This window comes from Rhagoletis zephyria, unplaced genomic scaffold (assembly GCF_001687245.7).
Source record: "Rhagoletis zephyria isolate East Lansing unplaced genomic scaffold, Rhagoletis_zephyria_1.1 Rzeph_scaffold_01086, whole genome shotgun sequence".
Classification (NCBI taxonomy): Eukaryota; Metazoa; Arthropoda; class Insecta; order Diptera; family Tephritidae; genus Rhagoletis; species Rhagoletis zephyria.
In genome coordinates this window covers 20,174-47,012 of record NW_016158170.1, presented here as the reverse complement: position 1 = coordinate 47,012, position 26,839 = coordinate 20,174, and the positions used below count along the sequence as shown (strand labels likewise).

Here is a 26,839-nt window from a genome sequence, read left to right as displayed (position 1 = left end):
TATTACCTTTTAAAAGCTTCAAACCGTTTTGGAATTGCTTAATTCGTTCTTGAGATATATATGATTAAGTGGACCCAATTTTTTATTTTTTTTGCAAAAACGGTAAATTGCAAATATCTCAAAAACGGTACCATAAAATTAAAAATAACCTTGATTTTCGGAATCAGGGGGTGATTTTACATACGAATTTCATAACGGCGTCTCTGGTAAATTTTGGCCGTCGACCAGTGTAATTAGAAAAGAAAAAAATAAATACTTAACTTACTTGCGTACTAGCATTTTCAACGCGAATAGAATTTAACAAGTTGAGTTTGCAACTTAAGCTTTTTATCAATCATGGTTGTATTTTAGTCCATTTAAATTTGTAGATTATTGTAAATTCAGTGCTGCGACAGTTTCAAATATTTCAAATTATTTCAATTTTTAACTATCTCGAAGTAATTTTAGTTCAGAAAAAACACTAAAAAGGCACTAGGCACTAAATAATTTTTTTTGGCGTTTTAATTTTAAAAATGCACTAAATCTAGTGCTCAAAGCACCAAGTTGGCAACTATGACAAAGATGCTTGATACAATTGGTTGCTACAAAGGCTGTCGGGGTTCAATCCCCATGAGACGGAACATGCTCTGCTGAAAGAAATTTTGTTTTAGGGCACTTTATAAACACGGCACAAAAAACTGTTATTGTATACAAAGGTACATATGTACGTAAGGTATGTTAAAATGTCATTTAGACAGAGTACAATTAGAATTCATTGTAAAGTGGCTTGAGATCGTTAATATAAAAATGATTTTATACATACACTTGTGATCAGCAGATTAAGTCATCAATATTTTGATCGATTTTGGCTGTTTTTCTTTTGTTTATTTAATGTTTATTATTTTTCCATAAAAGGCAAACTCATTATATAACAAACAAAATATAAATCCATATTTGAAACTTTGTGCAAAAATTATAAAAAATATCTGCAAAGTTTCAGCTATATTTTCAACTTTTATTAAGATTTAAAAAATTTTTTTTTTTAATATGCAGTTTGATAGCCCATTAAATTTCAGGGCAATAATGTGCAAGTTTAAAGGGGCTACATAATCGCGTTGATTTTAATAATTTTTTTATCTTGTACACATTTAGTTAGGGGGTCGGTTGTCGAGAATGCTAACTTACGTTCTACTAAGAAGGAGCATAGCAATATTTCAGCCTTTTTTGCGATCATTACATTTTCAATGAAGTCTTAAAAAAGTCGCCTACTTTTTTCTGACTTTTTATGCTGCTTTGATGCTTTTGCGAGCGTGCGTGTTGCAATAGATCAGCTCTTCCTGATTTGGCTTTTAATGTGCAATTGCAAACATTACAATTAGTCTCGTAACCTCAAGTGTTTACACAACCAGCCTTTGTCCAAGAATCCAAAAAAATGCGCGTTCACTTGGTTTGTATCATATTTAAGTCATCTGTGTCCAGGGAATAAATATTTTTTGAAGCAGCTGCTGCAAAACACAAAGCTTGTAAAGATTTATTAAGAAAATAATTCAAAACCAGTTCTACTTATAAGATTTAGTAACAGAGAAAAATTACTGGGAAGTTAAAAAACGTAATTTTTTACACAAAAAACGTCCAAACGTCAACAGGATAAAAAAAACGTCCAAATGACGTTAAAAACGTCAAACTGGCAACGCTGCTCCACACTTTCTTTAGACTGTCCAACATTCGCGAGGCTAAGATTGAAGCATTTCGGACAGCACTTTTAAACAAACACTGAGCTCTCAGGGATCGAAATTAGCCGCATTCGAAATTTCGTAATCGGCTCGCGGCGTTAAGTTGACCCAACCTAACCTGTACTTCTTTATGAAATAGTTGGTTACATTATATATACATGATTTATATTTGAAATAAGTATATATATTACGCAAATACCTCGCATAATTACTAATTTCTACCGGAAGGGTGCTGTTGGTAAGAGAAAAAACTCCTCTATTTTGAATTGTTAATGGGAAGTTGGAGAGGGAAATTTTTGTTTTCGTATATACATGATTTATATTTTAAATAAGTATTACGCAATACTTCGCATAAGTACTCATTCCTATTGTTCTTGTGTCTAGATCCCGTTAAACTAATCACATGTTTCTTGCCAGATACCAACAGGGTTGCTTAAGTAAATGAAAAGGAAATTTTACCCGAGTTGAGCGTTCTTTTGTCGCTGGTTTACAAAAACAAGCAGCTAATGATGAAAATAATTGCATAAACATATAGATTCTCTATGTGCATTACATAATGTAATACGAGTATTTTACTTGCCTTCCGTTTTATATCTAATTTTAGAAATAAATCACTAAAAGCTCGCTATAAAATGATGCTCCAAATAAATTTTTTCAAATATTAAAAAAAAAAATCTTCAATTTAAAAGAAAATTTCAAAAGCACCGTTTACGTCAAATGGAAGCAATAGCGAATAAAACGAAAAAGTGAAACTACCTTTAAATATTTGTATCATGGTCAAGCGCCCTTTAATTTGATACCCCATTTTTGATAATCGAGCGTATTACCTATATATATATATATATTTTTTATATTCAATGCTGCAAATTTAATAAAATAGGATTAATTTATATGTGTGTTGGTGTTGGTTGATTTTTCCGACAGGGTGGTAAGATGATTTATTTTGGAACGAATTTCCGTCATCCCTTGTCAAGTTTGGTTTGCAGACAAACCGGTTTCGGCGTTGTGCCATCTTCAGTGTCATTTTTCGTTCTGTCTGGTTCGAGATTTGTCCCTAATTTATGTTCATTTATCTTAGGTAATGTGATTTTCGTCGATGATTAATTACTAGATATGCCATGGTGCCCATTTTTTGAAGCAGGTAATAGGTTCATCTTCGCTGTTTCGATATTAACATGCATTATGTTGTCGCTGTATGGTTTTTGCCTGCAGGTAGGTAAAAGTCAGTGATTTTTGCCCTGGTGGTGCTTTTTGGTGTGTTCGGAGTGTCCATGCCTGTTGTTTTGTTGTCATTTTTCTTTTTTTCGTAAAATTGATNAGCACCACCAGGGCAAAAATCACTGACTTTTACCTACCTGCAGGCAAAAACCATACAGCGACAACATAATGCATGTTAATATCGAAACAGCGAAGATGAACCTATTACCTGCTTCAAAAAATGGGCACCATGGCATATCTAGTAATTAATCATCGACGAAAATCACATTACCTAAGATAAATGAACATAAATTAGGGACAAATCTCGAACCAGACAGAACGAAAAATGACACTGAAGATGGCACAACGCCGAAACCGGTTTGTCTGCAAACCAAACTTGACAAGGGATGACGGAAATTCGTTCCAAAATAAATTAATTTATATCTTGATTTTCTCGAAGTGCTATGGTTTAGGCCACACTTATATATGTAAATAAGAACCTGCATACATACGTGTTCGTATTTCACGACATCACTTTTTACTTACACTTACATAAAAAGCGAAAGTATTTGTAAATGAACAAATATACATACACTTGTGGTCAACTTATTAAGTTAAGTGACATTTGGACCAGTTTTTGCTATTTTTCTTTTGTTTATTTAATGTTTATTATTATTTATGAAAGTCTGGCATATCATATATCCAGCACCATATACATAAATCCGCATATCAAAATTTGTACAAAAGTTATAAAAATTTAACAATTGGATCCAAAAATTTTAAACTTGCTCGGCTCGTATGCTCGACAATTTCTTGTGAAATCAACGCGATTTTTTAGCGTCTTGAAATTTGCACTATATCTTGCTAAAATGTAATGGGTTAAAAAACTGCATACCTAACACTCTGAATAAAAATTTGATATTTTTGGGTGTAATTCATAAGGTTTGTTGAATTTTTATAATTTGTGTACAAAGTTTGAAATGTGGATTTATATGGTGCCGGTTATATAATATGCTAGACTTTTATAAAAAAAATATTAATCATTAAATAAACAAAATAAAAATGGCCAAAACTGGTAAAAAAATTATCACTTAACGTAATCAGCTGGCCACAAGAGTATGTGTAAATATATGTTCATATAAGAATTCCTACATCTAACTTTGCCTTTTGTTGCAGAGCGTAAGAAGCACATTTGCAACACCACAATGATGAACATTTCCAAAACTGGCTGGGTTGAAATTGATATTAAACGCGCAATCTACATTTGGGAGAGCGTTGAACGCCAGCAGCAGCAAAACCGTCAGCAACCCATCCAAATTGGGTGGCTAATGATCGAAGTTCATGACGAAGAGGAGAATCCTCTCAAGCCGGGACTCTTTTTCAATCCACCTAAATGTGACCAGGCAGGTATGTGTTGTGTTAGCCAAGCTTTATTAACAGCCGCTATCGATGGACTACGATCTAAGTTTCGTAAGTTAAGTAGTTTCCATTCAATTGTTTATCACTTTAAAGGTAATCAACATTCTCAATTCCAAGGCTAATTGGGACTAATCTTTTTCAAATAACTTCCCTGTAATATTGGGCAAAATGCCATTGAACAATGTGAATAGCTTAAACATTCTACGCACTCACTATGGAACATATAAACAATAAGTAAGAATAAATCTACAGTAAAAACCATCAAACAGCAAAATTCCGGTGAAATGTAATCTGTTCTCTCTCAAGAGAAAAATATCCACAATAGTATGCTGTCAGAAAATTTGCAGAAACTTGCAAGTTAGATGAAGAGCTAATAGAATTTTTGTTTACACTCAAAAGTGTAAATTTAAAACGTAACAAACCTGATCCTAAAGTGTTATCCTGACACAGTTTATTGGTTATACGAACAATTACATACTTCTTACAATTTTAATTAGTCGCGTTTCATCATTTTTAACTCCCAAATATTGTGATTTGCATAGATTCCAACCAGCTGTTTTTGATCCGTTGTTTTCTTGCTGGCAAAAATTTTTGCAGCAGAAACTAGCAGCTTACCCTCAAAATAAAAAGTCGCTTTGCTCTCTCAATTTTCCTTACCTTGCAAGTTGTTTACGTACGCGAACGCAAAAAGCTGATAGTTTTTGAAAGTTTCAATAATTATCAGGTACGTCAATGCTACTAATATCAGCAAAAAGTTCTCAGTCGACATTGGGTCTTATGAATAAAAATTAAGCAATTGCTTTTTATTAAAATTTCAGACCTTTTGCTCGAATTTTTCAAAAAAATTTAAGAGGTATGAAATTTTTAAAAAAGCAATTGCTTATTTTTTATTCATAAGACCTATTGTATAGAATGACTTTGGTACTTATACATATCGTCGCCTCAGAAAACGGATGACGAATGTGCAAAATCACGATTTTGGGATTTTGATGCAGATTTACTAAGTTGGACATGCTCTTTCGATTTCTGCAATCCATTTTTTTATATCTCCATTAGTTTTTGAGATATTTCGTTTTGTCGTATGTTACATAATATTAATGATTGGGTATGCCTTTTGTTGTATGTGCTGAAAATGCGTCACATACGACAAATTCCCATACAAACGTACCTTTTTTTTAATCATAAAACGTTTGTCGTATGTGGCACATACGACAAATTCCCATACAAATGTAATCTTTTTTTAATCATAAAACATTTGTCGTATGTATCGCAAAACTTTGAACTTACGACAATTGGATGGTCCTCTACTATAACGATACAATTAAAATTGAAAATTAAACTAAGTAACTAATTTTAAAATTTTAAATTTTTAAATTTTAGCTTGCACTGAGTCTCCAATGAAATGAAAGAGATAAAAATGTACAAAAGACTGAATTTAAGTATTGTTTTTTGTTTTTATATAAAGAAAACGTATGTTCGTAACATATTTACAGCATAAGAGATGTACAGATTTTTTTTATTAAATACATGATTATGTTTTTGTTATGTTTTTTCTAATAAGTAATCATTATTTAATAAATATGTCTGTTTTTTTCATCAAATTATACCATCGTCGTTGAAATAGATACTTTACTATTGTCGTATGTTCTGTGGACAAAACAAAGTGGTGAGTAAACGCTACTTACGACAAATGTATACGGAATGAAAAGTAAATTTTCTCATTAACGTTAAGAGATATTAAATGTAAAAATATGGGAAATCAAAACTAATAACACCAACTACGTCTCCTTCAAAAGTTACAAAAATCTACCGTACAGTTTCGGATTAATTCGACCTTAAACTTCAAAGTCAATTTTCTCAAAACCGTGTTTTGTAACATTCGACATCCGTTTTCTGAGACGACGATATGTACATATTAGTCGCTAGATCAGTAGTTCCGATTGGGCTCCTGACTACCCAAGAGTTTGACTTTTTACAAATTTAAAGTATTTCAAGAGTCTGAACAATTCCCCAGACTCAACGCTTAACTTCCTCTTCAAAACTTTTTACGAGTAATAAATATGTATATGGGGCTCACACTTCATGGGTTTGATTTGTTTCAAAATTTTAGGGTTGATGCATAAACATAAGTAACAAATAAGTACGAAATTTGAGGTGGATTAATACATTTTCAAAAACTTTATAGCACAAAAACAAACCGGTTTAACAGTTTTCCAAATATGTCGAGAACGGGGAGAGGAAAAAATTAAAAAAAAAATTACACATACACACATCAAAGTTCTCTATAAAAAGAAATATTTTTTTCTTCTTTTTGATTGTTTGTGTTTACGACAGGGTAGGAGTATGATGTATTGTGGAACGATTTTCCGTCATCGCTTGTCAAATTTGGTTTGGAGACAAACCGGTTTCGGCGTTGTGCTATCTTCAGTGTCATTTTTCGTTCTGGATAGTTCGTGTTTCCTTCCGCTTTTTATGTATTCGTGCTACTATCTGTTTTAACTGTCATTAGGTCATGCATACCCATCCGTTATTTTTATTTTTTTTGGTTTTCGTGGTTGGGTCGGTTTATGTTCCGTTATTTAGCAGGTATTAGGTTGCTTGCTTGTGCGGCAGATAGAAATCCGTTATTTTCATTTTCTTGATCTCTGCGGCGTAGGTATGTATCTTCGCGTTGGGGTTTTTTTCAGGGGTCTTCTCATATTTTTCGAACAGCATCTTGAGTGGGTCGAATATTACATCGGATACGGTGTTTGTTTGTTCGTTTATAATTCTCCCTTGAAATGTTTTCTGCTTGTATATCTCCATGTTTTCCAATATGTTCAAACGCCGTCCTTTATGCNTGGAGGAGTTTGGCTGCCTTATTAACTTTCTTTGGTGTACATTTATTTTCGAACATATGATTTGCGAAGTTTGATTCTGGTGTGACGCTTTGTTTTTGTGTCATCTTATTGTAGTCTCTTATATGTTCTCGGAATCTTGTTTTAATCTTAAGGCCAGTTTGCCCTATGTAGCTGCACTTGCATTCACACGTTAATTTGTATANAAAAAATTAAAAAAAAAATTACACATACACACATCAAAGTTCTCTATAAAAAGAAATATTTTTTTCTTCTTTTTGATTGTTTGTGTTTACGATAGGGTAGGAGTATGATGTATTGTGGAACGATTTTCCGTCATCGCTTGTCAAATTTGGTTTGGAGACAAACCGGTTTCGGCGTTGTGCTATCTTCAGTGTCATTTTTCGTTCTGGATAGTTCGTGTTTCCTTCCGCTTTTTATGTATTCGTGCTACTATCTGTTTTAACTGTCATTAGGTCATGCATACCCATCCGTTATTTTTATTTTTTTTGGTTTTCGTGGTTGGGTCGGTTTATGTTCCGTTATTTAGCAGGTATTAGGTTGCTTGCTTGTGCGGCAGATAGAAATCCGTTATTTTCATTTTCTTGATCTCTGCGGCGTAGGTATGTATCTTCGCGTTGGGGTTTTTTTCAGGGGTCTTCTCATATTTTTCGAACAGCATCTTGAGTGGGTCGAATATTACATCGGATACGGTGTTTGTTTGTTCGTTTATAATTCTCCCTTGAAATGTTTTCTGCTTGTATATCTCCATGTTTTCCAATATGTTCAAACGCCGTCCTTTATGCTGTACATGGAGGAGTTTGGCTGCCTTATTAATTTTCATTGGTGTACATTTATTTTCGAACATATGATTTGCGAAGTTTGATTCTGGTGTGACGCTTGGTTTTTGTGTCCTCTTATTGTAGTCTCTTATATGTTCTCGGAATCTTTTTTTAATCTTACGGCCAGTTTGCCCTATGTAGCTACACTTGCATTCACACGTTAATTTGTATACACCCTGCTTATCTAGAGTGTCCTCTTCGTTTGTGCTGTTGTTCAGTATCCTTCCGACGTTGTTCCTGGTTCTGAACGATGTACGAATCTTGAATTTTTGGTAAACCTTGGCCAGTTTGAATGTCATTTTACCCGTGTAAGTAACACTGCCCAAGTCGTATCGTTGTTTTCTTTCTTGTCCCTACTTTTTCGTTTCGATTCCTTCCTAATTTTGTCCACCAGATCTTTTTTGTACCCATTGTTTTTGGCAATAGCATATATTGTGTCTAGCTCTCTCCTGTGTGCTTCCTTAGTTAATGGGGTTCGCTCAAGTCTAGTTAATAATTGTCTAAATGCTGCGTTTTTGTGTTGTTGTGGGTGGTTAGAGGTTTCATGTATTACTGCGTCGGTCGCTGTGGGCTTTCTATATATCTCGTATTCCAGTCTGTTGGTGGTCTTGTTTATTTTAATCTTTAGATCCAAATAACTGAGTTTTCCTTTCTCTTCCATATCCATCGTGAATGCTATATTTTTGTGTTGTTCATTAAGNTGCTGCGTTTTTGTGTTGTTGTGGGTGGTTAGAGGTTTCATGTATTACTGCGTCGGTCGCTGTGGGCTTTCTATATATCTCGTATTCCAGTCTGTTGGTGGTCTTGTTTATTTTAATCTTTAGATCCAAATAACTGAGTTTTCCTTTCTCTTCCATATCCATCGTGAATGCTATATTTTTGTGTTGTTCATTAAGGTAGTCTAGTAGCTGCTCCTCTTTGTCCCCCGTTATTATGCATATTATGTCGTCCATATATCTAGCGTATAAGCAGACCCCTAAATTTGTTGTGAGATGCTCCATATATTTCTCCTCTAGGCTTTGAATGAACACCTCCATGAGTATAGCCGATGTTGGGTTACCCATTCCTAGTCCATTTATTTGTCTGTATATTTTGTTGTTAAATCGGAAATAATTTTGGTTTGTCGTAATCTTCAAAGTATTGATAATTTTCTTTTGCGATTTTCTTTTCCGTTGTGTCGAGTAATATTCTAAATAAAATATCCATAATAATAATATTCTAAATAAAATATCCATAACTCTAGTTTGTTCTTTAGTATGGTCTTCAGGTATTTCGACAGTTTGTATGCCGGAGCCGATCTGTAGTTAATAATCGGTCTCATCGGGTTACCTGGGTTATGTATTTTAAGTAATGAAATCATTGGAGGGGCCGAAGGGTTCATTGATGTTAGTCTTCCTGCTTCATTCTCCTTTATTATCGTTGTCGCCCTTTTTATCGCGCTTTTTATCGTCATTTGGTACTCATCGGTGGGATCATTTCCTATTTTCTTGCAGCCTGTTTCTTTTATTACTTGTTCCGTTTTTTCTATGTATTCATTTTTATTGATCAATACCGTTGTGTTCCCTTTGTCTGCTTTTGTTGTGATCACGTTGTTCGCCTTTAGTTTTTGTTTTAGAACCCTGATTATTTTGTTTTCGTTATCCTGCTTTCTTTTGTCATTGGATTTTGCATGTTTTTCAATGATATGCCTACATAGGTGCCTGGTGTGATCCTGCTCTTTTTTGGGATCAATTCTACAGCCATTTCTGTTTCCAAAATGCTGTGCTCCATTTCCGATCTTAATTTTTATACTACTATTCGTTGGGAAATAGTATCTAAAATACTCCATTTTAGTAACTCGTTTTACCGCGATTTTTAAAGAACTTGGTGTTTTCAGAACAATATTAATATTTAAAATTGCTGGATTTGTATAATTTCTGTCCTCAAAAAGTAGAAAAATAAAAGATATCGTGGTTATCAATGGAAAAAAACGTGCCCAGAAATCGTATGGAAAGGCGCTTTTTTATATTAAATAAATTTTGCTGCATTATCATAATATTGAGCCTGATGCACTAGACTGCATCTAGACTGAATAGGCTGCATGGTTAAATTAGGAATTCGCTTATATTATCGATATTTATGTGTTTTAATCTATTTAGAAAATCATTTACAGCCTTATAGGAAATTGCCTTATTTTACGGCTTTTACTTTTTTAAAGTTACAATATATGTCCAAGCTGTGTGGAGCTGCCGATACAAACATATATTCAGGCTTATAAGCCTGTAATTATACATTTTTCTACATTTAATTTAAATAGTATGCACCAACGGATTAAAGGTAGTAAATAGTTAGTAGCTTTTCTAGTACTTTAAAATGCGTGACCGGAATAGACCTGCCGAAAAAGTGAGGTTAAGTTACTAACAACACCTTGTTATTATTACACCAAGAGTATTTCTGCCTCCAGCTCATTGATAGGAGCCGCTGTTAAATTTACAAAAATTGAATGGAATTGCGGATCTGCTTGTTTTTGGTTCTTTGCGCCCTTTTGTTTTCTACTGAGGTCTTCAAGTTTCTTGTTCAATTTTCTGTATTTCTGCCCTATGACTTTCGTGTTGGTTTCCTCCATTTCATCTAATATCTGCATCAGTGTACTGTTTGGTAGGAGTCCCACTAGTTCTGGGTGAATTGCCAATAGCTCTGAGTTTATCCGCTCTCTCTCTTGCCGTGAAAGCTTCTAATTTCGTGGCGAAGAAAGCTGTTTTCTGCTCTTTTTAAGATTTTCCGCTTATTCTCGGTGTTTGATTGTAGTTTTATTTGCGCGAATTTCGGTGTAATATTCAATTCTAAACATTGCTTGTTGAACCAGATGTAATATGTACTTTCAGTAGCCGTTTTTGGTATGTTATCAAACGCGTATTTCTCCTTAATTGATGTGCCTGACCGGCCTCAATAACTTCTTTTTGGTTGTTTGTGTTTCCGACAGGGTAGGAGTATGATGTATTGTGGAACGATTTTCCATCTTCCCTTGTCAAATTTGGTTTGGAGACAAACCGGTTTCCGCGTTCTGCCATCTTCAGTGTTATTTTTCGTTCTGGATAGTTCGTGTTTCCTTCCGCTTTTTATGTATTCGTGTTACTATCTGTTTTAACTGTCATTAGGTCATGCATACCCATCTAAGTGCGACCGCTGAATAACTCAGTGAGAGGGGAGGCCAGTATGTTTGCATGTATGTATGTATATAAAAAAATATTTATTGGACCAAAAAGTAGTGGGTAGGCACTGTGGCCAATGGTAATCAACTATTACCACCTCCGCATGGTTGTAAGCCATGCAGAGTCCGCAGAAGACTCCGGAAGCAGTGTCCGGAGGATGCATCAGACTAGGCCGAGCATACTTTGAAGTGCCATCTTATTGAAACTTAAGAAAGTTCAATTACTTGGCAGTTGAGAAGTGCATGTGCAAAAATTTCCTAAATTGCATAAAGGAAATTTTTGCACATGCAGCAGTACATAGCATGTATTTAGGCGCCTGGTGTTAGCAGACGCGCCTAAACAACCGCTTTGGATTCCTTATCTCACAGGTAGGTGCGTTTTTGGTTGATTGTATTCGCCGGTGGATAGAAATCCGTTATTTTTATTTTTTTTGGTTTTCGTGGTTGCGTCGGTTTATGTTCCGTTATTAAGCAGGTATAAGGTTGCTTGCTTGTGCCGGCAGATAGAAATCCGTTATTTTAATTTTCTTTGTCTCTGCGGCGTAGGTATGTATCTTCGAACTATCCAGAACGAAAAATGACACTGAAGTTGGCACAACTCCGAAACCGGTTTGTCTCCAAACCAAATTTTACAAGGGATGACGGAAAATCGTTTCACAATATTTTTTCCCTTGTAAAAATTCTTCACATACAAATTTTTTGATAAAAAAAATTAGTTCTTGAAAATATGCCATCTCAAAAAAATGAAAAAATCTCAATTGTAGCTCTGAGTATTGCGCAATATTTAAGTATGGTGTTATGGGGTGCACTCTACAATAATTTGAGTTGTGATTTTTTTTGAGGGAGTACTTTTCCACCCCATTGAATGGCAGCAGCACTGAAAGTAGTGCAGAAGACGAACCCGAGCCCCCAGTCGATGACGATGGAGTCGATGTCTCACCGCCAGACTATGGCCAGGTGCCAATAGCGATTACGCGGCTAAAAAACAACAAAGCTGCTTGAGCTGACGGCCTGCCAGCTGAGCTAATCAAGTACGGTGGTGAGGAACTGATGAGGTGCATGCATCAACTCTTGTGCAGAATATGGTCAAATGAACGCAAGCCCGACGACTGGAATTTAAGTGTGCTCTACCCAATCCACAAGAAAGGTGACCCCGCCAATCGGGCCAACTTCCACTGGGTCAGCCTTCTAAGCATAGGTTATAATGTCTTATCGAGTGTATTGTGTGAAAGACTGAAGCTCACCATCAACGAACTGATTGGATTGTATTCACAATACGCCAAATCTTGGAAAAGGCCCGCGAGAATAGGATCGACACACACCATCTATTTGTCGATTTCAAAACCGCTTTCGACAGCAAAATGAGCTAGATTTCACTTCCTCTCTTGTTATTATGGTTTTCATTTTTTTCGCACCCATCACGAATGTATATCCAGTACGATATAAACGTTGGAAAACTAAGGTTGGTTATGAGTTCGTTCTCAGTTCGATATTCATATTGGATATTGCCGGTAATTTTCGAACGTTCGCCAAAATGTTTATAGGGTCTTTTCATAGAGAATTTTTATGTGTGTAAGTGTGATTTTTTTTTCAACCCACTAGAATTTGAAGGGAGATCTCCCTATATGAGGAGTAACAGAGTACTCCCCTTGACCTGATTTCAGAGCAACAAGACAGATTTGTCGGTTTTGTACTCCCTTATTACTCGCTTAGAAGTCAAATAGGAGATCTCCTAAGCGAGCAAGTAAAGAATGCTCTCTGAGGCATGATTTAGGGGCATTAAACGAGATTTTTCGCTTTTTTTTACTCCATATTGCTCGCTTAGGAGAGAATAATGGGATATATTCTAAGCGAACAGTTAAGTTCTGAATGAACTCTCTGATTGCTCATTTAGGAGGTAAAATGGATTACTCGCCACCCGTGTTTAAGGGAGTATATAAAATTACATGCTTATACACAGAAGCATAGGGAGCAATGGGGAGTAGTCCTATACTCCGAGGGAGTACTCACCGAGCAATCGTGCGATGATCCCAAGTTCCACTGGGAAATTCTTTTCTCGCCCAGTTCTCGAGATATTTGGAAAATTATCACATCGATTTGTTTTTTTTTTTTTGTGCTGTAAAGTTTTTAAAAATGTATTAATCAAGTTAAAATTTCATATTTATTTATTATTTATGTCTATGAATCAACCCTAAAAATTTGAAACAAATCAAACATATGAAGTGTGAACCCGTCCGTTTTGGTGTGGAACGCCCCATATACAAATGTATTGCTACCAAATTCCAAGTATTAATGTGAAATCCAATCTGGTAAGAAAAGTATACACAAATGCGTATTTACTTGTGTGATTGTTACGTGAATATACTTTTTTGTTTTTGCATCATAGCTGCTTTTTAAGGCTGAATATTTTTAAATAATAAAACTACAAAAGATTTATAAAATACGCTTGTTGTGCGGTTTGCGATATTAAACGCTCTGTGGTTATCAAATTTTTAAGTTCATTTTTTGTTGGTTCTGCATGATTTTTGTGCTTTTGTGTTACGCTATAATTCTACATACATACCAGGGATGTAGCGAATATTTGCATTCGCATTGGTTTTTTTTTAACATTCCCATTCGCATTCGCATCAAACGATATGAATGTTGTGCGAATACGAATGTGTACATGGGTAGAGAGTCCACTCTAATGCAACATTTAAAAAAAAGAGCGCGCAATATGCATGTGAGAATGCTGAGAAAAGAACACGCCAACTTTACAGCCCTGACGCAGGGCAGAATAAATGCAACATTATTTAGAGAAAAGAAAAAGCTATAATATTGTCGAAATGGCTCTAATACTATGTCTCCATTGAGAGATTTATCCATTAAGATTTAATAAATCCAGTTGCTAAATCACAACCGTCTCCATTACCATTACGAGATATGTTTGACGTTCACATTTTTAAATATTTGACGTTTGCTTATTTATGATTTTACNCAAAAAAATATAAACCCCTAAAAATACGAAAATTCATGTTTTTATGATAGGCTAGATTTCAATGTCCTCAACTGTATATTGAAAACACAAATGTCATCTGACTTATGGCATGTGAATTTGTGGTTGCCACATCCAACAAATTGTACTTATTGATCAATATTATTGAAGATTTGACGAAGATTTAACTTAAATCTACTGCCTTTCGAGATTTAATTTTATATGATAAATCTCAAAAGATTTAACGTCAAATCTCGTCAGAGGGCTAAATATTCATTAAGTCTCACAATGGAGACATAGTATTAGTCTGTCTAACGTGCGGACAATAACTTTTAGTTTCAGGCGCTAAACGGTTAAATAGTAAATATATTGATGGGCCTTCAACAAGTACTGCTAAAAGTCTTAAACGGCGTTTCCACGGCAACCGAATCAAGTGGTTTGCTTTCTCAATTACGAACCGCGGATCAACCAGTGATCGGACTTTTACCACATTGTGGTATATCTACAACTTTTTTGAGCATCTACCACACAAGGTCTGAAATTTACCAAATATTCGCGTTTTTGAGTATTTTTTTTTCCTCGACATTATTTTCTTAATTTTTTTAATTTTAAGAGAAAAAATTGTTGAACGGGAGGATAAAGAAACTGTCAGATAGTAAATTTTCTCAATATGCAATTTTTCGACAGGAAATGTGATTTTATTGTGTTCAACTGCAAAATATAGGATTAATAAAAAGAATTAATAAAGAAAATATTAAAACTCGGCGATATTTATGAAAGTATTAGCAAATTGCAGTTGTTTACTTTTACTTGAGAATTGTCAAAACGGCAAAACCCAAGTAGCGGTTTGTAGAACGCGCCCCGTTTGTTCGCTACCTCGTTTGTTCGATAAATATCCTTATATGGAGGGAACTGCTTTACACTGTCAAGTGAAAAATTGCCAAAACTCAACCCAATTTTTAGCAACTTCAAATTTGCACTTTATTATACTAAAATTTAAGTTTTGTTTGGAGATTCTAATTAAAGAGTTTGCAATTGCAGAATTTTTTTAATTTTTGTATAAAGTTTGATGAAAAACCTGAGATCCACCACATTTTTTCGAAATCTACCGCATTTTTTCCAGATTCTATCACTCGAAATTATTTTAAGTCCGATCACTGCGGATCAACCTGTTTACACGTCACAGTCGTGATTCACTTTGCATCTCTGCTTCTTGTTCTTTGCTTTTGTTTATTGTTTATTGTGTTGTTTATTGTGAATTTCAACGGTGGAAAAAAATGTGAAGTGGTTAATTAGCTAAATCAATAGTTTTAACGAATCTAGCAATTTTTTTCAATGTTTGTGCTGGTGGGGATTTGTGTGGTCTATGAGTTTTGACAGCCGTTATCGATAAAAATTAGAGAAGACAACGATTTGTTCTTGATTCGCATGTTGATTGGATCTGAATCACCTACGAAGGAAGTGATTCGCTCTCAAAATTTTTTTATGGCGAATTACGTGATTCGGTTCGTAATTGGGGCGCCAATCCCGAATGAGAGAGCGAATTACGAATGGGAGAGCGAATCACTTGCCGTGGCAACATTGTTTTATAAGCAACATAGAAATAATTTTAGATTCCTCCAACGAAAGCGAATGTTCGGATGTAGAATCTGGAGACATTAAAAATTGTGAAATTAAAGGCCTATCTTAAAGAGAAACGAGCTCATCTCTGTGAAAATCCTCTCGATTGCTGGAAAACTAAACTAAAATACGACAAATTAGTTGCGTTCGATAACAAAATTAGCCAACACCAGCCAAGAATCAAAATAAAGAGAGTAAGCGAAAATTCTCTCCCAAAGAGAAGAAAAAGCAAAAAAGTAAACGAACAGGAAATTAGCCATCACTTGCAAAAACCGGAAGAAGAAGATACACCAGCTGACTTTGTTTATGTTTTATTTGTAAACAAACTGAAATTCATGTTGCCTCCATGGTAGAAAAAAGGAAAGTGAACGTTCAATGTGCGCCAGGAACATTTCTAGAAGTAAAAACTAGTTGGCGCTATCATAAAGTCACATAGCAGGCAGCCAAAAAGCATATAAATACCAAAACTCGAAAAATGCAATTTTGTTTGTTTACAAAAATTGTAACCATATGTTTTGTGATCATATGTTTTCGTGTTGGATGATTTTTGCTGACTAAAATTTTGCCAGTACAAAATGAACGTTTCTCTTGCATCAAAAAGAACGCCTGCTCTCTCAATTTTTGTGTGTTGGATAACTTTTTGTCGTTATCGAACGCTATCCAGTAAAAATTTGGAAAAACTATTACAAAATTTTTGACTTGTCGAACGCAACTATTGACAGATCTGGCCCGCAAATATTTGAGCGCGTGAAAAATATGACATTCAAAACTTTTCTAATACATAAATACATACATATACCACATATACATATGTAGGGAAACTTCTAGTACAGTGTCGGTGAAGTCAGTCACGTGCTTTGTGCTTTTGTTGCTGAGATCGGTACGAATGGTCACCGTACTTATCTACCCTTGTGGTCAGCTGCTTAAGTTAAGTGATGATTTGTCTAGTTTTGGTTTTTCCTTTTGTTTATTTAATGTTTATAGTTTTTTTTTTACGTCTAGTACATTACATAACCAGAACCACATTCCACATTTCAAACTTCGTACAAAAATTACAAAAATTCAACAAACTTTAAGAATTACAACAAAAAAAACTTTTTGTTCAGAATTTTTGAAAAAATTCTAGGTATGTAGTTACATATTTTTTTATAACTTATCTTTAATATGGACCGTACTAAAAGCTCATTTTCATTAAAATTCGTACGTGTCCCACCCGATTCGATTTAGATTTTTTTTTATAATAAAGCCACCATTTTTGTTGTAGTTTTGCCAGATTTTTCGATATAAATGTAAGCTGGAATTTTTTTCGTATTTTGCATATATGTAATACTCCTATATTGGCAGTAAGAGCTAGTACCGTCCGAAAACACTACAGTATAGATATATCAATAAACACGTACGAAAGAAAAGGAACACATACGTTTATAAATAAACATGTACACAACACATACACAAAAACAGCTCTCAGGTACACAATACATTGACAAAAACAGTACTAGACTGTCTCGCTTTGATTTCGGAATGCTTACACACTGAGAAGTTAGCTTACTGCCAATATAGAAGTATTACATATATGGTATTTTGTAATAACTCATATAATAGTCAACTAGGTGTAGCTTTATCAAAATGTAGAATCGTTGAGTGCGTTATACTTTAATTTAAACAAGAACGAATATTTTTTCTGAGCAAACGTCCCACCCTTGACGTTGGAATCGCCCTGCTTTCAATGCAAAATAAAAGTGCAACCAAAACGAACGACCGATAGTTGAACTGTACGTTTTCTTTCTGTTATTTTCTCTGCTTCGTAGGGTAAGACAAATGGCAAAAAGGTATCAACTAATTTTAGGCTTTTCGATTGGTCCACTTTTTAAACTTTTAATGCAAATCACACGGAAATTTTGAATAACTACCATTTCGCAACCGATCAAATACAATAATTCTAGCCAAAAATGTCTAACAATAGTAAACCGTGGGATGAGTATGGTAAATTTTCTAAAAAAACTAATTAGTTAAGGCAGAGCTATTGAAATTTTATATGAAAATAGCATTCAGAAAATCACGCCCATCATCGCATCGTTTTTTTAAATCCATATGTATGTATGTATATCGGTGAGGTTTGTAAATACTTGATTCATATTGGACAGGGTACAGAAAGAAGGTAGTTCCATTTAATGACATTCGTTGTTGTTGTTAACGATTTGACTTTTAATAAAATTATGACATTTCATCCGAAGAAATATATTTTTTAAGCAGAAGATTTTATCAGTACATTCAAAGATGTGGAGTATGATGGACTTGAAAATTATGCCGGCTACATAATTTCGAAAATGGGGTAGACGACTAGGTTTCAGAACGCATGAAGAATGTGATCAAAATTATACTTAAATATCGTCGTTTAAAATACAAAACCATGTATCGTCGTTCTGCAAAACCGCATAACTGACATTTTTTTTTTTTGCCAAAAATTGGATTTATTGACGCAAATCTTATCCATTCGCCCTGAAATATACTAGCCAGAAATGAAACGAAGAAGAGAAAATTTTTTAAATAAAAGTGTTTTCACTCTCAAGAAAATAATTTATGAAAACTCACATACGCCATTTTGTTGATACGCGGTTATGTACTTTCAACGACGATATGTTAATTGTTTAGCGGTCAAGTCGACTTCAGGTTTTTTGCATACATTAGAATCTTTAAATTCAAAGTTTGTGAAAGTTAATGGTGATGCGCTAATCACAAAGCCTATTTTTTTATAAAATAAAAAAAAGAAATTTTAAAGTAAACTTGAACCAAAATATAAAAAGGTTTTATTTGGGAAGAACATTCTTTAGAATTAGATTTTTAAATCGCAAGATTGTTTTCAAAATAAGAAAATGAAAAAATAACAGCATTGCGCGTCGTTTTTTAAAATAACAAGTAATTTTTAGCAAAAAAAACCGACTTCAACTCCCATTTAAAAAAAAAATATATATATCTCTCATGATCCACCGATCGGATCTCAACCAGATTAGTATGGGACCACCTCTGAGACACTACCTTTCCGAAGCAAAAAGAATTATCGAAATCGGGTGACGTGGTCCAAAGTTATGCGGTAACATACATAAAAAAAAAAAAAAAATATTCCGACGAACTGATAACCTCCTCTTTTTTGGGAGTCGGTTAAAAAGAAGAATTACAATTAAGTCTTCTTTAATAAGAGAAAAGTCAATCAATAATCATTATGTTAAGACAATATATAAAAGTCCTTTCATAATAATTATCAGAGAGATAAATATTTTTAGGTCTTCAAAGACTTTTATTTTAAGACTTATATTATAAAAGTCTCTTCATAATAATTATGAGCGCGAAAAGATTTTTTAAGTCTTAAGAGACGGGACTCGTTCAGGAGCATTTCAGGATTAGTTGTGGCCAGTTCGGGGCTAGGTGGTACCCAGTTCGGGACCCGTTCGAGACTATATACAAACTTTTTTCGCACTCATAATTAGTATAAGTCTCAAAATAAAAGTCTTGGAAGACTTAAAAATATTTGTATCAATGATAAATATCAGATATGTCAAGACTTTTATAATATAAGTCTCAATATAAAAGTCTTTGAAAACTTAAAAATATTTATCTCCCTGATAATTATTATGAAAATACTTCTATTATATAAGTCTTATAATAATAGTTATCGATAACTTCACAAAATTTTCTCACATAATTATTATCAAAAGACTTTTATAATTCTTACGAAAATTTTGATGACTTTTTTAAAACTCCACCATTAAATAATTATTAAATATTCTGGGTCTCTGCTTTATATTTTATATATCTTTATATATAACAAGTAATTTTTAGCAAAAAAAAACCCACTTCAACTCCCATATAAACAAAAAATATATATATATATCTCATGATCCACTGATCGGATCTCAACCAGATTAGTATGGGACCACCTCGAAATCGGTTGACGTGGTCCAAAGTTATGCGGTGACATACAAAAAAAAAAAAAAAAAAATATTCCAACGAACTGATAACCTCCTCCTTTTTTGGAAGTTGGTTAACAAGCCACAATAATGCTACTTCACTACTTCACTGAGAATGAATAAAAATAATAATAAATAAAAATAATAACTTCAGAAAGAAATCTTGATAGCGTTGCCGCCATTCGGAGAAAAATTTTATATATACAAGTTATTTTTAGCAAAAAAAAAACCGACTTCAACTCTCATATAAAAAATATATATATATATATATCTCATGATCCGCTGATCGGATCTTAACCAGATTAGTATGGGACCACCTCTGAGACACTACCTTTCCGATGCAAGAATTATCGAAATCGGTTGACGTGGTCCAAAGTTATGCGGTAACATACATAAAAAAAAAAAAATAAAAATAAAATATTCCGACGAACTGATAACCTCCTCCTTTTTTGGAAGTCGGTTAATAAATAGATTGCTTTTGTGTGTTATCGCATAACTTAAGAACGGATCAAGCGATTTGCTTCTTTTTCTTTCAATTGATTTCCTTCTGTCTGTATAAGGTTTGTAATGTAAAACTTGTAAAATTTGTGTTGCCAGATATCTGAAACATTACAAAAATAACTTAAGTTTGAATGAGCAACCTTACTGATACTTCACTGAGAATGTATAGAAAAATTTAATATAGAAAAAAAATAGATAGGGTTGCCACTATTCGAAAAAATCTTTAAATATAAAAATTAATTCCTGGTCGTGTGTTATCACGTAACTCTAGAAGGGCTCAACCGATTTGTTCGATTTTTTTCGTTTTGTTTCCTTCTGTCTGTAGTAGGTTTGCAAGGAAAAAGTTGTAAAAGTGGTGTTGCCAGATAGCTGAAATATCAGAAAAAAAAATTAATATAAACAAGCCGCAATAATGCTACTTCACTACTTCACTGAGAATGAATAAAAAAAATAATAAATCAATAAAATAATTCAGAAAGAAATTTTGATAGGGTTGCCACCATTTGGAGAAAGATTTCATATATATAAATAGATTGCTTCCGTGTGATATCGCATAACTTAAGAAAGGATCAACAAATTTGCTTTCTTTTTACTGCAGTTTGTTTCTTTCTATCTGTTGAAGGTCTGTAAAGAAAAAAATGGTAAAAGCGTGTTGCCAGATATCTGAACATCAGAAAATATATATAATATAAATGAACCGCAATAATTCCATTTTTTTCAGAATGCGTAAACGCTATTGGTATAGAAAACAAGTTTAAAGGATTGCTGTCTTTCGTAAAATCTACGAAAAGGGTATTTAAATAAAATATTTACTTATACAACATAACAGTGCGAATATAAAATGAAACGTGTATGAGATAGCTCTATACCAGAGGTTCCCAAACTTTTTTTCTCGTAGACCCCTTTCAAAAATTTACTGGTTTCGGTGGACCCCCTGGTGATACATTTCTAAATATTCCCAAAGCTCGTAAAAAATTAAATGTGAAAATTAGATCTAACAATGTAAATTTGCATCGCGGGTGAATTCAAAAACAAAACTCAGAGTGGCCAAAATAAAAGTAAAATATTTTCTTGTGTTCTATTTATAAAAATAATGTGATTACACACTTTTAGGTTTTAAAAAATAGAGCTCGTAAATGCATCAAAATACTCTGTCGCCCGGAAGAGTTATATTTTTTAAGAGCACTGCGAGCGCTAGCGTTATTTACATTATCTTCACCATAAACTCATCAAATGTTCGGTTCCCTTATGACTTTGCAGTGGACTATGTGTAAAATAGTTCATTTGTGTTAATGGCATCATTTTTATTCTGAGCTGGCATCATTTTTATTCTGAGTTTTAAAGTGAGACGAAAAATTTAATCACATTTTTAAAACACAAAACTTAAAACATCAAAACGGCTAAGCTTTTTCCGCCAAACTTTTCAGAAACTGACAATAGAGAAAAGAACGAGTTTAAAAAAATTGATGACAAATAATCAAGCAAGCAAGAACCACAAAAAGTGTTCCACCGTCTCATCTTCTTCAAGGCAAGATGGGCAAATGGACTTGTTATTTACGCCTATCACAGTCAGGTGTTTGTGCCACGTGAAGTGACCAGGCAGCAGTCCAGCAAGTTGTCTGCGGAGTCGTCTGCTCAGTGAGAGCAAAAAATTAGATAGACCTTGTGAGATTGAAGGCAACATGAGTTTTGCCCACCTGCATCCATCCCCTCGATGCCTCTCAGTCATTTCTGAGCGAAGTATTCACCCAGTTTCTGATGGTGGCTTCGATTGCCGAAGGTGGGAGTGCTAAAACTAGTTGCGGCACCCAGAGTAATACAACCTCGTTATGTTCACCATCATATTTTAGTCGAGACTTGCATTTCCTCTACTTAAATAGAGGGCTGGTCAATGCCTTAAGTGAAGCTTGGTTGTTAATGCAGTCATGTAAACTCCTTCCCCTCCACCTATGTTCCACCACGTAGTCCATGGCTTTGAGTATTGCAATTACCTCAACCTGGAAGACCGAAGCATATTCCCCTACAAAAAAAAGTTAAGCTTATCTCCATTAACCCCGAAAAATACCCCAGATCATGACCGAGAGTCAGTTTTGGAGCCATCAGTGAAGATTCGACAATGTGTGAGTCCGGTCTCAGCGATGTAATCAAACCAGCATTCAGTCTCAGGGAACTCAATATGATAGAATCTCTTCAACAAAGGTAATGGTGGCGTACTATCCTGTAGCATTGAAAAGACACAAGTGCTTACATCTCTGCCGCCAGCAATTTTCGCCGCGCCCCACTCATTTTCATACCAGAGTCCGGTTCTTTTTAGTCTGCAGGTGGCCATTAAGGCTTCCCGACGTATGAAAACACAAATGGACGGTAAGTACAGCAGTGCGTCAAGAGAACTATACACCACTCAAAAAAATTTAAGTTAAATAAAGAGGCTAAGTATCAAGCAACCATTTTGGTTCTTTACATCGAAACCAGATAAATTTTCGGGGACCCCCATTTACAACTCATGGACCCGCATATTTTGTTCACGTCACCGTGGAGCCCCGTCGAGTCTTCCGTGGACCGCTGGGGGTCCATCTGGACCACTTTGGGAATCACTGCTCTATACCATATTTTGAGACAGGGTTGTCACCTATCGAAAAACCTAATAAATATTAAATAAATCACCTTATGCAATTTAATTTTACAATTAAAGTGTTTGATGATTAAATGATCTTCGCTATTGTCTGCAGAAGAAATTTGGGTAAAATGTCTTCATCGTCGGTAAAAACCTCGAAAAATTACTCACATACCAGGGCTGTTGCGAATGTGGAATTTTAGACACCCGCGGATGCGAATGCGGATGCGGGTGTTTAAACGCTAACATCGGCGGATGCGGATGCGAATGCGAATGTCAAGTATTTTTATACCTGAGCGCACTTGTGCACAAGAGTATTATAACTTTGCTCACATAACGGTTGTTTGTAATAGGCAAAACGAATCGAAATAGGTATAGACAAATGTATACATAAATGACCAGAATGGAAGGAGAAATCGATTAAGCGGTGACTGTCTGTCCGTCCGTGGGTCCGTCTGTGCACACGATAACTCGAATACAAATTGAGACATTTTAACGAAACTTGGTATGTGTATTTCTTTTGAGCGTAGGACGGATGGTATTGAAAATAGGCAAAATCGGACGATAACCACGGCTACCTCCCATGCAACGGTAGTTTTCATAAATACGAAAACTGCGATATTTTAGTAACTACTGAAGCTTATTCACTCAAAATTGATATTTACAATCATTTTTAGGCGAAAAATAAGAATATTATAAATTTTTCGAAAATGGGCGTAGCCACGTCCACTTATGATTGCATGTGTATAACTTGGGAACCGCTTCGCCAATCTCCCAAACTTGACACAGTTTTTGGCCTTCACAAAACATACCAATCGACTGAAAATCTTAAAAAATCAAATAATAACCATGCCCACATCCAATATAACGGTAATTTAGAGAAATACGAAAGCTTCGATAAATCAGTAAATACTGGAGTTAATTTATTCAAGATTGATGTTTTCAATAGTTCTTTAGCAAAAAAACGCTTATAATAAAATTTTGGAAAATGGGCGTGACCCCACCCACTTATAATCACATATGTGTATCTCGGTAACCGTTCGATCAATGTGTACCAAACTCGGTATGATTATTTGGCAACCACAATAAAAGCAAAACGTTGAAAGCTATCGAAATCGGACTAAAATTACGCCCATTTTTTCATAACGGTAAATTTCAGAAATGCTTGAAACTTCGATATTTCGAAATTCAAGGACGCTAATTTTACCCAAACAATCCCTTGAAAAGAAGTAACATTAATATTGAATTTTGGAAAATGGGCGTGATGCCGCCGACATATCTATATAAGTTTATCTTATTATATCTAACTGAACGTTCTATCGAAGATTTTTGCTTACCATGTAGCGGTAGTTTTCGGAAAGGTGAAAAAACTATATTGAATACTAGCGCCGGGTATTTAATGTTCGGCTCCGCCCGAACTTAGACTTTTTTACTTGTCAAGAAATAGTTTAAGCGAGTAAATTAGGTAATTTAGTTAAATAAAAATTGTAAAGATTAGTAATGTAATGTAAACTATAGTCAGGTTACCCACATACGAGTATTTCTCTTTTCTTTAACTCAAATAAAATATACGTTGTTCCATGATTCAATAATACAAGGTTGTGTAATTTGTGACAGCTAAAGTTTGACACTCCTTTATCTAGATTCGTATTTTGGAAGTAGGAGAAAGGGGAAGAATGTGAGCGCAGTTTGCGAAAACGGTAGTAGAATGGTACTACAAAAAGTACGCAAGTATACAATTAGAAGTAAAATGTATATTATTAATTCTATGCGAATTCGCAATAGGGGTATTCTCTGAGTCTTGCAAAGCCCTTGCACGGTGCACGGATTGCACGGTTTGCAAAGCTGTCCCATACGAAAACCGATTTTTACCGTGCAATCTGTGCACCATGCAAGGGCTTTGCAAGACTCAGAGAATACCCCTAATATATTTGGTGTTTTAATGGAAATACTAAACAATACATAAAAATATACATTTTTGATTTAAGTTATTCGTCATTTCCGGGAACAAACCTAGAATACCGACCGTTCAGCTATGCAAAAACGAAAAATGCAGATCAGTAGAACTTTTTGTGCTCATTTCAACCATGTCAAAATGATTTGGCGCACGTAAAAAATGAAGAGGTTCTAGAAGGTTAAAGTTCAATTTTTAGATATTTTAAATATTAATATCTTATGATCTTAATAACCGAATAAAAAGCTAATGACGTCACCATAAAGGTAATTAATTTGTTCTTCAGCTGATGTACATAATTTATACCTTTTTGTATTTTTAAACCAAAACGAACAAATATTATTTTTTCATGAAATAACCTTTTTTGAAGAAACTGCATAATTAATGGTAAAGAATTTTATATTATTTAGAAAGTACAAGTTATTATCTTTAATTCGATATTACATATTTTATCATGATCTACTTTTGGGTTTCAACAATTTAGTGATAATAAAAAATATCTTCTTTTTTTTACCTGCGCCAAATAAATTTGGTATCGTTGAAATCAGCGTAAAAAGTTCTTTCAATCGGCATTTTTGGTTATTTTATAGCTAAACGGTCGCTATTCTATACTTGTTCTAGAAAATTACGCAAACGAAGGTGACGCCAACGAATATTTAGTATGAATTATTTTTGGTTTTACTACTAATATCACTAGAAACTATAGAGTAAGCAACATTCTGCACAAGTAAAGGAGCCGATTTTATGTGTGGGAGCGAGAAGACTGTTTTTTATAAGCTTTTATTTAACTTGGTCAACCCGCGCAAATCGCGGAAATTTCCAATCGATTTTAAACTGACTTCCCGACAAGTTAGAGACTTGAAATTTTCAGCATAGTTCCAATCACGATGACAATGCAATTTAAAATATAAATGAATTCCCCATATGGTCCAGGGGTCTTGATTCAAAGGCGGTCAAAAAATAGTAAGATTTATGGCTAACAGAGCGTATTTTAGCAAGGAAGGTAAAACCACTATAAAATTGTTAAAGCTGTCGGCGATAGTGTAGCTAAGCTACTTGTGGCAAATTCTGATATCAACCTAGTCTAGATATGAACCTCGTTGTAAGAATTAGAAGACTCCAGATGTCGCCCCGACAGAAGAAGTTAAATATTGCGCCTAAATATATGCCAGGCTACAACGGAAATGGACGACACGCCATTTCTTTAAATAAAATTAACTGCTGTTATATGTACATATGTATGTTTATACAAACCATAAGCAAACATTTTGCTTACCAAGTCTTCTGTTCTCTTTCATTGCAAGTTGAATTATTTTAATATCTATTGCAAAATTTTGTACATAAAATGAAATAACACTTTTTAATATACAACGCTTTTATAAATGGACTAAAAATTATAAAATAAAATAATGTAAAAAAAAAATATTTTTTAAAAACAAGCTTTTATTAACATGTACAATCAAAGGAATAATATAAAGTAGTGTAACAAAAGATTTTTTAGCAAGAAAATTTTGTCAAAACTGTACTAAAATGAATAAAATAAAATAAGTTAAGGTCTCGTTAAAGTTACTAAAAGCCATTTAGTGAAAGGAGTTATTCAAACTCTAATGAAAATTACTAACAATTTGTACTAATTTACTTCGTTTTTAAAAAAGCTTGTCGCGCGAATAGTAAACCGACATTTAAATATCTGCATACATACATATACATACATACCTAACCAATTATGCATGTACGCTGAATTCGCCGACAAGCTTTTTTGAAAACGAAGTAAATTAGTACAAATTGTTAGTAATTTTGGCTTTTAGTAACTTTAACGAGACCTTAACTTATTTTATTTTATTCATTTTAGTGCAGTTTTGACAAAATTTTCTTGCTAAAAAATATTTGGTTACACTACTTTATTTTATTCCTTTGATTGTACATGTTAATAAAAGTTTGTTTTTAAAAAATATTTTTTTTACATTATTTTATATTACAAAACCTTTCTATTATTGAATCATGCGTTGTTCGA

At 34.1% G+C, this 26,839-nt stretch overlaps 1 protein-coding gene across 1 annotated transcript in view; it reads left to right on the top strand.

Annotated features, from left to right (window-relative positions):
• ana (anachronism) overlaps positions 1–26,839 on the top strand; it is a gene marked incomplete at its 5' end in the record, with an annotated part of 112,169 nt that overhangs the window by 71,796 nt on the left and 13,534 nt on the right. Inside the window, one exon of the mRNA XM_017615866.1 lies at positions 4,086–4,316. Coding sequence (XP_017471355.1) covers positions 4,086–4,316 — 231 coding nt within the window. The remainder of the gene's footprint in view (positions 1–4,085; positions 4,317–26,839) is intronic.